Raw genomic sequence first — 13,721 nt, 5'->3', positions numbered from 1 at the left:
AGCCCATGCCTGTTCTAAATATGTCCTGCTATCACTGGCTAAGGTCTTTTGATTGGTCGTATATAAAAAAAAATATTAAAATTTACGATAAAAATAGCTTTTGGTTGTTTTCTCACCTCATGATCACGAGGAAAACTTAAAATTGCCTGTCATCACGTCGCTCACGCCTCTGCTCATGGGTGGAGAGAAAGCCTGTGGTTGGCTGTTTCCTCTTGCTGTAACTCAGTTGCAGCGCAAACGCATACAGCGCACAGGCCCATAAGAGTTTTAATCACAAACGGTTGAACACTCGGGCCTATATAAAGTAAATAACCATTTTCAAAATAAGAATTAAGAATCCTATGCTCATCTTTTTTTTTTCAAACAATGTAATAGGTAGAAGGTTATCTGGACTTTTTTGTTTGAAGCTTTTATAATACAATGGATTATTCCTTAGGTTAGCGTTCACCCTGGTGGTCATAGTTTGTATTGCATTGAACACTATTGGCGGGAACACAGGCATCACCGAATTCATTGGATAAATTCCACAGGGTATGTTTCAGAAAATCAACCAGAAAGTAAAATCAGGATAGGACATATTAATCCAGGTGCTTAAAGCTGTAAATGACTTTTTTATTCATCTGGTCTTTTTGATCTTTTACTGTCCATACCATAAAATAAGAGAGGAAACATTAAATATTTTCTTTGGCTTAAGTCCTGTCTTGTGTCAGAGGACTGTGCGTATTGGTGGAACTTCATGGAAAGCTTTCTCCGGACCATTAGACGGTAAGACGTGTGGAGACCTGATTGTTTTTATTTTATTTAACCTTTATTTCACCAGGAGGTCCCACTGCGATAAAATCTCTTTTTATAAGGGAAGCCAGGCCAAGAAGGAAGCTGAATAAACAGAATAAAATGATAAAATAACAGACATCAGTGATACACAGTGAAAACAAATTTTACCAATAGGTAAAAACGATAACACACTTTTATTATTATTATTATTTCTTGATTTAGTTCTTCCAGTGAAATGAAGCTCTCTAGACAAAGTGTTTTCTAAGAGTTAGTTCAGGACCGAAGAGCTAGAAAATGAAACGCATTCTTGGCACCTGGTTATACATGGCTGGGACGAACAGTTCTGTTTGCAGCGTCAGGAAGTTCATAGCAGAGAGAGAACCAGGAACATGGGGAGAGGAACAACTACTGCTCTGGTTTCTCTTCCTCCCTCCACACGGATACATCATAATCATCCCTGTCCAATCAGAACCAGCGATACTGGTGCCAGTCCAACTATAGTAACCATGGGGACAAAACAGTGAGAGCAAGGCTGGCTGTCACTCAAAGAACAGCATCATCTGCTGCTGATCAAAGACACATTTTGACATGTAATTTCTTAATTTATTATTGGGGCCCCCATACTGACTAAGGAGGCCAAGCAAACACTGTGCAGCCCTAGCGAGCTTCAGCAGGGTAGCGAGGGGACTCATGGTGCAAAAAACAGTGACACCGCACATTACATCACCGTGCCAAAAGCAGCAAGGTGTCACATGACACTGTGTTGCCATAGCTACGGGGTATACTGCCAGATCCCCAGAGGAAACTAACTCTGTCACCTTTCAACTAGCGCCATCACCCACTACAGCTTCCCTTTCTCCTTCATCAAGTGCGACAATGGGAGTTAAGTGTGGCACATGCGCATACATGGATACACTAGTGTATTTTATTAAATGTTTAGTAAGAATAAGTCTGCTGTGAACATGTCTTTCGCAAAAATGAAACACTGAATTTATTTAATGGAGAAAAAAATAACTCATTTAGATATAATAAAACAAATATCAGTGCATAATACAGATAAAACAACTGCATCTCCTTCACTTTGGGAGCAATAGTGTTTTGATACTTTGATAAACATGACAAGCAGAGTTCCATAATTTTCTGTTCATGTTCCTTTTATTCATTCTTTTTTTAATTTGACACATTTTTTTTTCTTCATCCGAACCCAGGTCAGTTTAGATTTTATTTAAAATATTTACACATTTAAAAAAGAACAACAACAACGACAACAGCAACAAAAAATACATTCTCTGTTGTGGACACTTCACTTCTCCTCGTTTCAGTGTGGTCTTGAATAAGATAACCATGCAAACACAAAGTGTACCTGAACGTGCTTCAGATGGTCTCATCTAAAACCTCTCCCTCAGCACCCCTCTCCCCGCTTCACAGTGGATCATTCCAACTCTCCACCTCCCAGATCTTTTCTTCTTCTGATGCAGCCTTGGCTCTTGACCAATCAACTGACCACCCAGCCAGCTGGCCAACCCTTTGATTCGAGCATAGAGGCTAAACTTTACTAGGATGGTCTAGCTTTTGATAAAACTGCAAACAAAAACAGGGGGAAATGTTGGGGAAAAAAACTCACTCAAGACAGTTAGCAAACAAAAACTATGAGGGGGGGAAAAATGTCCACATTGAAGGTGAGGAATTACAGGTTTGAGCTCAAAGATAGTTCAGGAGGATCCAAGGATGCACAAAACTTCCAATCCCGCCCTCCCCCACCCCCCTTCTCCTAAACCCCTTCACACTCCTCATTCAGACATTAGGAACTCCGGAAGTCCAAGAAATGACTCTCGAAGCACAGAGTCCCGGGGCACACTTGCTTCCAGACAGCGGCTCTTCAAACAGTGACAGTGTGGCGTTCGTGACCCACCGAGTTCTAGTGCATTAACCAGCTTCTTCTTCCGACACAGCACATTACCCAACCCCACCCCAACCTCCACCCCCACGTGCACTCCCCCACCCCCCACCTACACCCAAGCCCCCCCCCGGTTTGATCAGGTGAGCAGCTGAGGCTCCCAGGTTTGGCTGGCCAGCTGAGGCCGGCACTGAGCGACGATGGGGGGGCCAGCCGGGGGCTGACTGTCCAGACACAGGCCGCTGACCGCGTGCTGCAAGGCCGGGCCCTTCGGCTTCCACTTCTGCCCCGGGGGGCGGGGGGGGGGGAGAGGGGTAGGGTGGGAAAGGGGTAAAGGAGAAAACCACAGGGCAGCCGTCAGATACACTGTGACATGTGTCGAGCAGATCAAAGGAACACTGAACACAACTGACGTCACCACAAGACTGAAATCAGCATTTAGTGATGTCCAGTGCAAAATGTCCAGTCTTATTTCAACCATAAAAAACCCACCAAAAACCAAACAGATGAAATTTGGCTATGAAGCTAATTCTGAGACAGTTACTAACTGTCCATTGTCCCTTTCACATAAACAAATAAAGAAACATGAGTCCAATAGGGACTGTATGTACTCTGTAAGAGTTGATTTAACACAGAACATTTTACTGTGTAGTGTGTGCGGGTCCTTAATCTGAGGAGAGATAATCTTGGGTTAATCCTAATCTTGGGTTTCACGGGCATTGTTAATCTCAGAACCCCTGAAGAAAGTGCCCTGCTCCCGTGTAATGGGGTTCAAGGCGATGTCACACTGTGACGCAGCAGCACTGGCAGAACGAGGGACCTCTAACAGACTCACGTCATCCTGGGTCTTGATGCGTTTTGGACTGTGAAGTTTAAATAACTTCCAAAAAAAAAATAATAATTTGGTTAAAAACCGTGGATTTTTTTATTTTAAATGAAAACAGGAAAGATCAAGGGCTGGATTAAATGAGCGTTTGTCCTTGCCATGACTGACTGACTTTTTAAATTCAGAATAGCACGTCATTGAGTTCGGCTGTCACCAAAACGCACTCATCAAACAGTGTTCATGAAGGGAAAACAGGCACTTTATGTCAGAGTTAAGGAAAAAAAAATTTGATCGAACCCAGGACCATATGTTTGTGATTCTGACATTGTAGACTTCCCAAGCGTTTTCTGTTTATTCAGTGTTGTATAAACACCATTGTATTTTGTGGAAATACAAGGAAAAATTACTTCATATTTATTGCTCTTAGCAAAAAAATAATTCTGGGAAGAAGTAATATGACGGCGTATTCGCGCTTCCAGAAAACTCTCTAAAGAAGCACACCCCTGGGAGGGGGCCAGAATCGAGGAGAAATTGATGGGACACTTCCTAATGGGGCTGACGCGTTTTTGAGGTGCACCCAGAGTTTGCGTAGTCAATAAATCAGCTGAGCTTCGACAGGTTAAACCCTGCAGGCCCGAGGATAAATTCATCAGGACGAGACTTCAAACAACAACACAGGCTGATTGGGCCAAACTGGACTGAGTGGGAACACATGGGATGGGGTTGGGGGAGGGGGGGGCACAGTGCAGATAACCTCTCTGAGATTGGGATGGGTGGTCCTGAGGGGGAGGGGGGGTAAAATGTTTCTTGGGGGGGGGGTCGCGAAGCGGGGGTTAGTGTGGAGCAGGAGAAAAAAAATCGACGATCCATCAAGTTATTCGCTACTCTCTCAGACTGACTGCCACACAGGACTCCACTCACACTGCGGCCCGCTTGTGAAAAAGAGGTTCCTTCTCACTAGCGCCAGGCCTGATGTGGTGAACGGTGCAGTGCACGACACAGGGGAACGACAGAGCTACACGGGCGGAACACGCAGCAGGCTTCCAATTAATTTTACAGCCCAGATGTGCGGAGTTGGACTAGCGAGCTAGCTATCACCATGTTGGAGTTTTAGCTATTTACAACAGAGGGGAAAAATTGTATGGCCGTTTGAGCATGTTAAATATAGACGTGGGGCTGGGGTGGGGGGGGGTTGAGGCGGGGGGGGGTGGTGAGGAGACCTGAGGGACTTCAGAAACTGGGCCAGATCTCACGAAATCTAGGAGGCCAAAGGTAAGGCCTCAGCCGGCACCCAAAAAAACCGAACAAGAGGGACGCTGGGAAGGTTCCCCGAGAGCCACAGGAACAGGGAACGGCTTCCACGTCCTCCGGGCCTCGGGAGACGCGAGGACAACCTCACACATGGTCCGGGTTACAGCGCTTACCCCAGGGATGACGGATCGCCCTGGTGCCGATCCAGATCCATCCAGGACTGACTAAGCTCCACTTAGCTTCACTAAGACCAGCCAACTGGCCAGGCAGGAGAGGGCCTGTTCCCAGCGATTATCCCAGGACAGCGAGAGGAAGGGGAAAGAGGGGAGAGAGAGAGAGAGAGAGAGAGGGAGAGAGGGAGAGAGAGAGAGAGATCCCCCTCTCTGAGTTGGACCGTAAGGACAGACCTCCTCTAGGGTACGGTTTCCAGGATTTTTTTTTTCCAGAGCTTCCGTCCCAGTGCGCACGTTTATCCGACATGCCTTCCACAGCGAGGGGCGGCCACGTTCGAAAAATAAACACAGCCGCATACCGCTGTGGGGGTGTCCTCTGCAGCGCCCCCTGCTGTCTCCACGGGATTTCTGATCTCTGCCCTGCTGCGAGGTCATTTCTGCACAACCAGGTTAGGAATTCACGGAGACACTGCAAAACCGAGCGCCGTACGTAACTCCGGTATTGGAAACACGATGTGGCAGTCAGGGCCATGATAAAATAAGAGAGTTTGTTCGTGGAACTTCGTAACTCTCCCTACCCTGTCCCTCTCTCCCATACGCCGCCCTGTTTCCACTGACCAACCTTCACACGTTCTCCTCATCGCAAAAAAGACATCTGTCTGTAAGCTCACCTGTTTGCCATCTTTCGGATTGCAGGGCTCCATCCTGACCTTTGACCCGGACGAGAAGGCGGTGATAGCAAGACAGAGGTCCTGCTGACGAATCAGAGGTTCAGCGAAGGCCCACTTCTGTGGAGGGACAGACAGATGGCTCCTGATTGGCTGACGCAGCAGTCATGCTTAGGTTCATGACAGGACGAATCCTCAAAATGATCTTGCTAGGACATATGATTCCAAACACGTTTATACACTGACGCACACACATGCATTCACACATTCACAGACACGCCAAAGCACGTACACAGACACAAGTAAACATACAATACATTCAGTTAGCAGAGCGTTAATATCGAGAGCCAGGAACAAGTGAGTAAGAAGTGCGAGAATAAACTCTTCTGTGAAAATACACAGCATTAAGCCAAGTGCTAAGACAGGAGAGGTGAGCAGAGGGCTGGGTATGAGGGAGTTAACAAGTCATCTGACGAGGCCAGGCTTCAGTCCACTTTTAAAGAATGCACTCCATATGAACATGCACACACACACACACACACACACACACACACACATACACACATACACACATAAATGCGTACACACACACACACACATGCACACAGACACAGACACACACACGCACACACACACACACACACATGCACACAGACACACACAGACACACACACACACACACAGACATGCACACACATATGCACACACACCCACACAAACACACACACATTCACCCACACACACATACACATGCACACGCACACACACTCAAAGGCATGCACACACACACACACACACAACACACACACACACACACCACACATCCCACACCACACACACAACACATCACACGCAACACACACACACACACACACACACACACACACACCCACACACACACACACACACACACACAGCATGCACACACACACACACACACACACACACACACACACACACACAAGGCGCAACACACACACACACACACACACAAGAGCACACACACCCACACACACACACACACACAGGCATGCACACACACACACACACACACACACACACACACAGGCATGCACACACACACACACACACACACACACAGGCATGCACACACACACACACACACACACACACACAGGCATGCACACACACACACACACACACACACACACACACACACACACACACACAACACACACACACACACACACACACAACACACACAACACACACATACACACACACACACCACACACACACACACACACACGCACACACACACACACAGGCAGCACACACACACACACACACACACACACACACACACACACACACACACACACGCACTCTGAGGGCCCCTGGTGGCTGTGCTCTGACCTGTGACTGGGGCCAGATGGCCCCGCTGCCCCTGCATTCTCCCAGGCTCAGGCTCTCCGTGCCGTGGGACTCCAGACACAGGCCCCCCTGCTTCAGCATGCTGGACACGGGCTCCTGCTCGGCCCTGAGAGGAGGCGGGGGGGACAGAGAGGGAGGGAGGGTGCGAGGAGAGGGGGGGAGAGAGGAAAGGAAGGGGGGAGAGAGAGGGGGAGGAGAGAGAGAAGGAAGGGGAGAGAGAGAGAGAAGAGGAGGGGGAGAGAGAGAGGGAAGAGAGAGAGAAAGGAGAGAGGAGAGAGGGGAGGGGAGAGGGAAGGAGAGAGAGGAGGGAAGAGAGAGGTTGAGTGAGAGGGTTAAAGAACAAGAGCAGGGGGAATGTAGATAGGGAGTGAGGAAAGAGTGGAGAAGAGCAAGGGAGGGGCAGAAAGTAAGAAGGGGTAAGGAGAGAGAGGGAAAGAGAAAGGGGAGAGAGAGAGGTGGAAAGAGAGAGCGGGAAAAGTAGACAGAAAGAGGAAAAAAGGCAAAAGCGTGAGAGAGAGGGCGAGGAAGAAGGAAAATGAAACAACACTGGCATGAAATTCCCCATTTTGGAATGCCCGTTCACGGTTATGTGCCCGTTCCAGTTCAGCAACAGCCTGTGGCAATCTGAGAGGGTGCAGAGTAGCAGAGCCAAAGCCATCTTCCCACACTGCTGTCCAGCAGTTGAGCTGAGCAATCATTGTCCCGGAGGCCGGCTGCGGTCACGTGACTGACCAAAGGAGGCGCTGTTGCCCAATGAGACCAGAGATGCCCTGCCAGCTGTCTCCATGGACACGGCTACGGCCAATCGCGCATCATCCTGCTGGTCGCCAGGCCGCAGCTGACACCGACACAGACAGAATTCAGCTGTGGACCCTGAGGAGCGTTACCGCCCGGAGAACCAGTAGTTCAGCTGCAGTATGCCACAAAGAGCCTGAGGAAGGCTTCATCTGAATAGCGTGCAGTTAAGCCCAATGACATGGGTGTCAGAAGAATGCTTACCTCAGCTCGGGGTAAACGTTCTCCAGATACCAGCGGAAGGAGTTGCAGTTGAGCTTGCGACGAAGAGCCAGGCGGTCTGAGATGCTATGTGTGCCGGGGGGGGGTGGGGGCGGAGGGGTGGGGTGGGGGAGATTGGGAGAACAAAGTAAGTTTTGTCAAAACATGAAATATCTCCATTCATTAAACATGATATATTCACTAAGATGTATTGCCAGAATTCCAGGACGGCAGGAAGAAGGGGAGAGAGAAAGAAAAAGGGAGGGAGAGGGGGGAGATGGAGAGGGAGGGAGAGAAAGGGGAAGAGGGAGAGGGAAAGCGAGAGGGAGAGGGAGAGAGGGGAAGCGAGAGGAGAGGAGAGGGGAAAGGAAGAGGAGAGAAGGAGGAGGGAGAGGGAGAGACAGGGAGAGGGAGATGGGGGGAGAGGGAGAGGAACAGGGAGAGGGAGAGGGAGATGGGGGGAGAGGGAGAGGAACAGGGAGAGGGAGAGGGAGATGGGGAGAGGGAGAGGAACAGGGGAGAGGGAGAGGGAGATGGAGGTGACTGAGGCGAGAGGACTTGCTGCGCTGAGGGACGGGCGAGGTAGTAGTACTGCTTATAGTCATCCATCCACACCTCCGCCGCTCTGCGTGTGTTCCTGTCAGACACACAGGGTCAGAGCGGGGTCACGGAGGCACAGGAAGCAGACGGCCCGCGGCGGCGGCCAATATGCCACCCTCAGCGCCAATCTGCCAATGTGCCACCCTCAGTGCCAATGCGCCACCCTCAGTGCCAATGTGCCACCCTCAGCGCCAAATGTGCCAATGTGCCACCCTCAGCGCCAATGTGCCACCCTCAGCGCCAATGTGCCACCCTCAGGGCCAATGTGCCACCCTCAGCGCCAATGTGCCACCTCACGCCAATGGCCACCTCGCCAATGTGCCACCCTCAGCGCCAATGCGCCACCTCAGCGCCAATGCACCTCAGCGCCAATGTGCCACCCTCAGCGCCAATGTGCCACCCTCAGCGCCAATGTGCCACCCTCAGCGCCAATGTGCCACCCTCAGCGCCAATGCGCCACCCTCAGTGCCAATGCGCCACCCTCAGCGCCAATGTGCCACTGGCGCAGCCCACTCACTTGATGTAAGTCAGAGCGTTGCCTTCTGGGAATTCGTAGGGGTGGCGCTTCCTGAAGACGTGGCCCACGCGGCTGCAGGGCAGGATCTCCAGGCTGCCCCCGCACATCCACACCCTGAACGACAGCTCTGGAAGGAGGGAGGGAGAGAGAGGGAGAGCAGAAAAAAGGAGAGAGAGGGAGGGAGGGAGGGACAGAGAGAGAGACGGGGAGGGAGAGAGGGATAGAGAGAGAGAGAGACAGAGAGGCAGAGAGAGAGATGGGAGAGAGAGAGAGAGAAGGATATACGATTAGAGAGAGAGAAGGGGAAGAAGGAAGAGGGGGAGAAAGAAAGTGAGGGATAGAGGAAGAGAGAGAGAGTGAGAGAAAGGGAGGGAGATGGAAAGAGACAGAGCGAGAGAGAAGGGGGACGAATGGGAAGAGGCAGTCAAGAGACAAGGGAAGCAGAGAGAGTGCACAGAGAGAAATGAACGTGAATTAGCAAAAGGTCAAATGCACAGGCTTCTTTTCAAAAATGGATTCATGAATAAAACATTAAAGACACAAAGGACAATGCACCACACAACAAAACGCACTGTAACACTGAAGAAGAGCATTAGCGAGAAAAAAAAAAAAAAACACGCCGAGAAGCTCGTTTTGTAAAATGTCTGATTGGATGCTCTACTGGGAGACGGTAGCCCTTTGAAGTAACACTGGGCTGAGTGCTCTATCAGAAGAACCAGGCTCCATGACAACCATGAGTTCCTGCCCAGGATCCCATCAACAGGAGGCGGCTGCTCCACTTCAAACCTACTCACTGCACCACCAGGCCTCTCGCTCATACAACCAAGGGTGGGACATTTTACAAGTTTCTCTAAACGATCGCGTGCCGATCTTGTCCCGAGCATTTACTCAAGTACTCCTTATTTATTTATTCATTCGTTTATTTGTCCCAGAAGCTCGTTTCAGAACAACGGCAGGGCCACTTAAAGGAACCGCAGAGCTAGCCTTCTCCTCGGCGTAGGCTAGCCCACGCTAACAGCGCTCTCTGATAAGATAAAAGCTGGCTCTGAACGGTTCTTGTTCTCTGAACAAGCCTCTGTGTGACGCCCTAGGCGAGACTGTGGCCCGGGGACTTGGGGGGGGCGGGGGGGGATGTGGTAGGGGCGAGTACTAAGGGGGGGGGGTCGCAACACGTAGGCGATACATGCCTTGACCGGTGACTATGGCGATTATTTTTGAAAGTTTCAAAAAAAATACATTTCTGATTATCCAATTACACTTCTTTCAAAACATTTACAGATCTGCTGGAGAGTGCTCCTTTACTTGAGTAAACAAGCCCCAGGTCTCCTTACAACTCCTTAATCTGCAGTTCTAAACAAATTAGCAATATTTCCCCACTATTCGGGGACAGATACAACTGGCTTCATTCCCTATTTATGATAATTAAAGCACGGAATTCAGTCTTGTGTTAGTACACAATGACCAGCCTTAGGCTGTGGGAGAGCTTTGCTAGAGTTAAGCAGGGGCGTTTTTTTTCCAACAGATTTGATTTAAGTGTTTGCTGCACAACTCCAGATATGAGTGCAGATGGTCCACTCTGTGTCTGCGTTTTGTTTTTCAAAGTTTTCCCCCAGCTGGACAGAAAGGGCTTTTTCCATATATCATCGATGTCTAATTCACCTTTGAAAATAAGCAAAAGCTTAACATCCTTAGCTCTGCACCAGATCCGAACGCCATTAACACTGTGACAATCTATCAGGATTTCTTCTCCATCTGGCCAGCAGCCTCCTGCTCATGTGTGTACAAACACAGCATAGGTGGGCGTACTGCGGTGGGCTGCAGCAAAGTTAAACGTTAGAGATGTTCTGGGCTCAGCAGTGTTTGAACAGTCAGTGATGCTTCGGCAGCTTACACGGTTTGCATTGGAAGGACACTCAGCACTACAGCTGGTATGCACCTCATAAACAGGACATGGGGGAAACTACATTTCCCACAAGCCTGCTGCAAAAGAGTTCAAAATCTGCGCTGAACACATTGAGAATAGGTTTGTTTAGTTTGTTTAGCTTAGTTTATCACGATCTTGATGTGGGGTTTTATTATTTATTTATTCCATTTCTTTTTCGATTCATAACTGAGACTGTCTTACATGACGATGTTCTCTGTATACAGTTGATTTACAGACTGCATTTTAAGTAACTGCTAGAGCAGACAAAGACAACGTAATGGGAAAATTCAGAAGCGTGTGGTCTGCAAATATTCCAGAATTGCAGTCTTGTCCAAAGTGGGCTTGTTCACTGGTGCAATTTCACTCACCGACTTCGTAGAGAGGTCACATCTTTGGCAGAATTCCATGGATGCGGTTGTCTTTTCTCTTTTTTTTTTTTTTGCAGAGTTCTGCATCTAGCGTGTGCAGGCAGCACCGTATTGAATTTCTAAAGGCAATTTAATCAGTAACTTAACCTGGCAACCTGGGGCAAGGACCAGGAGGACAGAAATGAACAAGGCGGAACACGTCTCTCTCTCTCCTCGGCTCACCGAAGTTCTCCCCGCCCCAGATGTCCATGTGACTGTCGTACTGCCCCAGGTGGTTGAACCAGCTCTTGTCCATCACAAAGATGCCCCCCGCGATGACCGGCGTCCTGCGGGCCAGAACCACAGCAGACAAACACAGCTGGGACGAGGAGGAGGAGGAGGAGGAGAAGGAAGAGGAGGAAGATGATGAGAAGGAGGAGGAGGAGGAGGAGGAGAAGGAAGAGGAGCAGGATGAGGAGGAGGAGGAGCAGGAAGAGCAAGATGAAGAGGAAGATGATGAGGAAGAGGAGGAGGAGCAGCAAAAGTAGGAAGACGAGGAGAAGGAAGAGAAGGATGATGAGGAGGAGGAGGAAGAGGAGGAGGTCAAGGGGAGGAAGAGGATCAGGAGGAGGAGCGGGAAGAGGAAGAGAAGAAGGGGGAGGAGGGTGAGGAGCAGGGAGAGGAAAAGGAAGAGGCGGAGGAAGATGATGAGGAGGAGGAAGAGGAGGAGGAAGAGTGATGTTGGCTGACAGAAAGGAGCAGCACCGACGCCACACAAACTCACCTGATGGGCTGAGTGGGGTCTGTCCGGGCCATCTTCTGCTCGATGGGAATCTGCTCCCACTTGAAGTGCAGATTCCAGTCGAACCCTGGGAGACACGGGGAAAGAGAGGAACAGACCCGCTGTAGCATTCCGGCAGGTTCCCGCGCGGGAGCCCCCGTCCCGTCCCGTCACGGCGGCGCGCGGCGCGCACTCACCCCCCCTCAGGTCGGCGGAGGCCGCCAGGTAGGCGAAGTTGTCCAGGCTGATCACGTCGATGATGGGGCTGACGACCCGGGTGTGGTCCTGGGGAGAAGAGCAGGACGCCGCCGCCGCGTTAAGCCTCTAATGCTAACGGTAGCTAACGGCTAACTAAATAAATAAAGGTTAGTAGCTAACACTGTAACACTCCCCCTGGGCTTTATTCAGCAGGTGACACCTGCTGAAAAAAAGCATCCTGACACTAGTGCGACGCCAGTAATACCGCTATCAGCTGTGATTTAGCGGGAAGTGACGCCGGTGTCAAAACGGTACCGCAGTGACACGCCAAGTTAGAACCACCGTGACACGCCAAGTTCATGGAGCCCCAGTATTAAGGTTCCCAGCAGGTTTGCACGGAACTAGTGACAATGAAATGCGCCAAAAACAGGTAAAAAAAAAAAAAAAAAACCACATACACAATCTCCCAGATGAGTTTTAATACACGGATCAGGGTGCTTCAGCTCTCCCAGGTGTGAAGAAGGACTGAAACTGCAAACACGCGTTTCCTCTACCGTGCAAACTGCGTCATGTTCAATGATCATCACCATCTGTGTTCCGCATCATTTCCAAAAGACGATGCAGGCTCATCTGATGACCCAGATACAATCCCAGAATATTCCCTAATAAATCTCACTGACAAGTCGAGGGTTAACCGTGGTGACCATGGCGACCCCTGTAGCGAGGAACACGAAACCCAGAGTAAACAGACCTGGGGGTCCGGTTACAAAGGGACAATTAACGCGAACCCTCTTCCAATTAACGCTGAAGTGTGTCTGAAGAGGCTGAACTCGCCGCAAACTCTCTCCCCCTCTCTTTCTCGCTCTCTTGTACGAGAGAGGGAGAGAAAATAATCTCCCCGCCAGACTCTAAGCAGGCACTTTCAATAATATTTTTTCCCAAAAAAAAAAAAAAAGATTTCCCCAGCTTCGATCATTAGTGAAGGAATTTTAACTGCAATTTCGCAACTGTTTGTTTCTACCATTCTCTGCCCCCCTCTCCCTCCCTCCCTCCCTCCCTCCCCTCTCTCCTTCCCTCCATCGCTCCCTCTCCACAGGCCAAGTTAACAAACAAACCCCAGTCCTGCACTCAGAAGATGAAAGGGAGGAGTGTTTGTCTGAGGCAGGCCAGTTAGCTCACCGAGTGTCTAATTGTTTTCATACTCACCACGGTCCTGTCAGAAACCGGCTCACCAGACCCGGTATAGATGCAAACTGGCAGTGTCTGTTTCATATCCTAACATATAATCTGCATAATCTATTACAGGATCTTATCCTGTGGGCCACACACAGTAAGGAGGGGGGCGATGGGACAGGGACTCCGCAAAAACCAAAA

At 49.7% G+C, this 13,721-nt stretch overlaps 1 protein-coding gene across 1 annotated transcript in view; it reads right to left on the bottom strand.

Annotated features, from left to right (window-relative positions):
• Positions 1 to 1,907: 1,907 nt before the first annotated feature.
• Positions 1,908 to 13,721, bottom strand: part of galnt16 (UDP-N-acetyl-alpha-D-galactosamine:polypeptide N-acetylgalactosaminyltransferase 16) — a 30,380-nt gene continuing 18,566 nt past the window's right edge. The window contains exons 7-15 of the mRNA XM_064313452.1: positions 12,347 to 12,434; positions 12,153 to 12,237; positions 11,612 to 11,715; positions 9,098 to 9,224; positions 8,529 to 8,617; positions 7,984 to 8,071; positions 6,967 to 7,090; positions 5,593 to 5,709; positions 1,908 to 2,954 (exon numbers count right to left, since the gene is read on the bottom strand). Of these exons, the coding sequence (XP_064169522.1) occupies positions 2,811 to 2,954; positions 5,593 to 5,709; positions 6,967 to 7,090; positions 7,984 to 8,071; positions 8,529 to 8,617; positions 9,098 to 9,224; positions 11,612 to 11,715; positions 12,153 to 12,237; positions 12,347 to 12,434 (966 nt within the window). The 3' untranslated portion in view covers positions 1,908 to 2,810. The remainder of the gene's footprint in view (positions 2,955 to 5,592; positions 5,710 to 6,966; positions 7,091 to 7,983; positions 8,072 to 8,528; positions 8,618 to 9,097; positions 9,225 to 11,611; positions 11,716 to 12,152; positions 12,238 to 12,346; positions 12,435 to 13,721) is intronic.

This window comes from Anguilla rostrata, chromosome 1 (genome assembly GCF_018555375.3).
Source record: "Anguilla rostrata isolate EN2019 chromosome 1, ASM1855537v3, whole genome shotgun sequence".
NCBI classification, from domain to species: Eukaryota; Metazoa; Chordata; class Actinopteri; order Anguilliformes; family Anguillidae; genus Anguilla; species Anguilla rostrata.
Note: the sequence above shows the minus strand (reverse complement) of the source record. Positions and strands in the feature narration are given on the sequence as shown.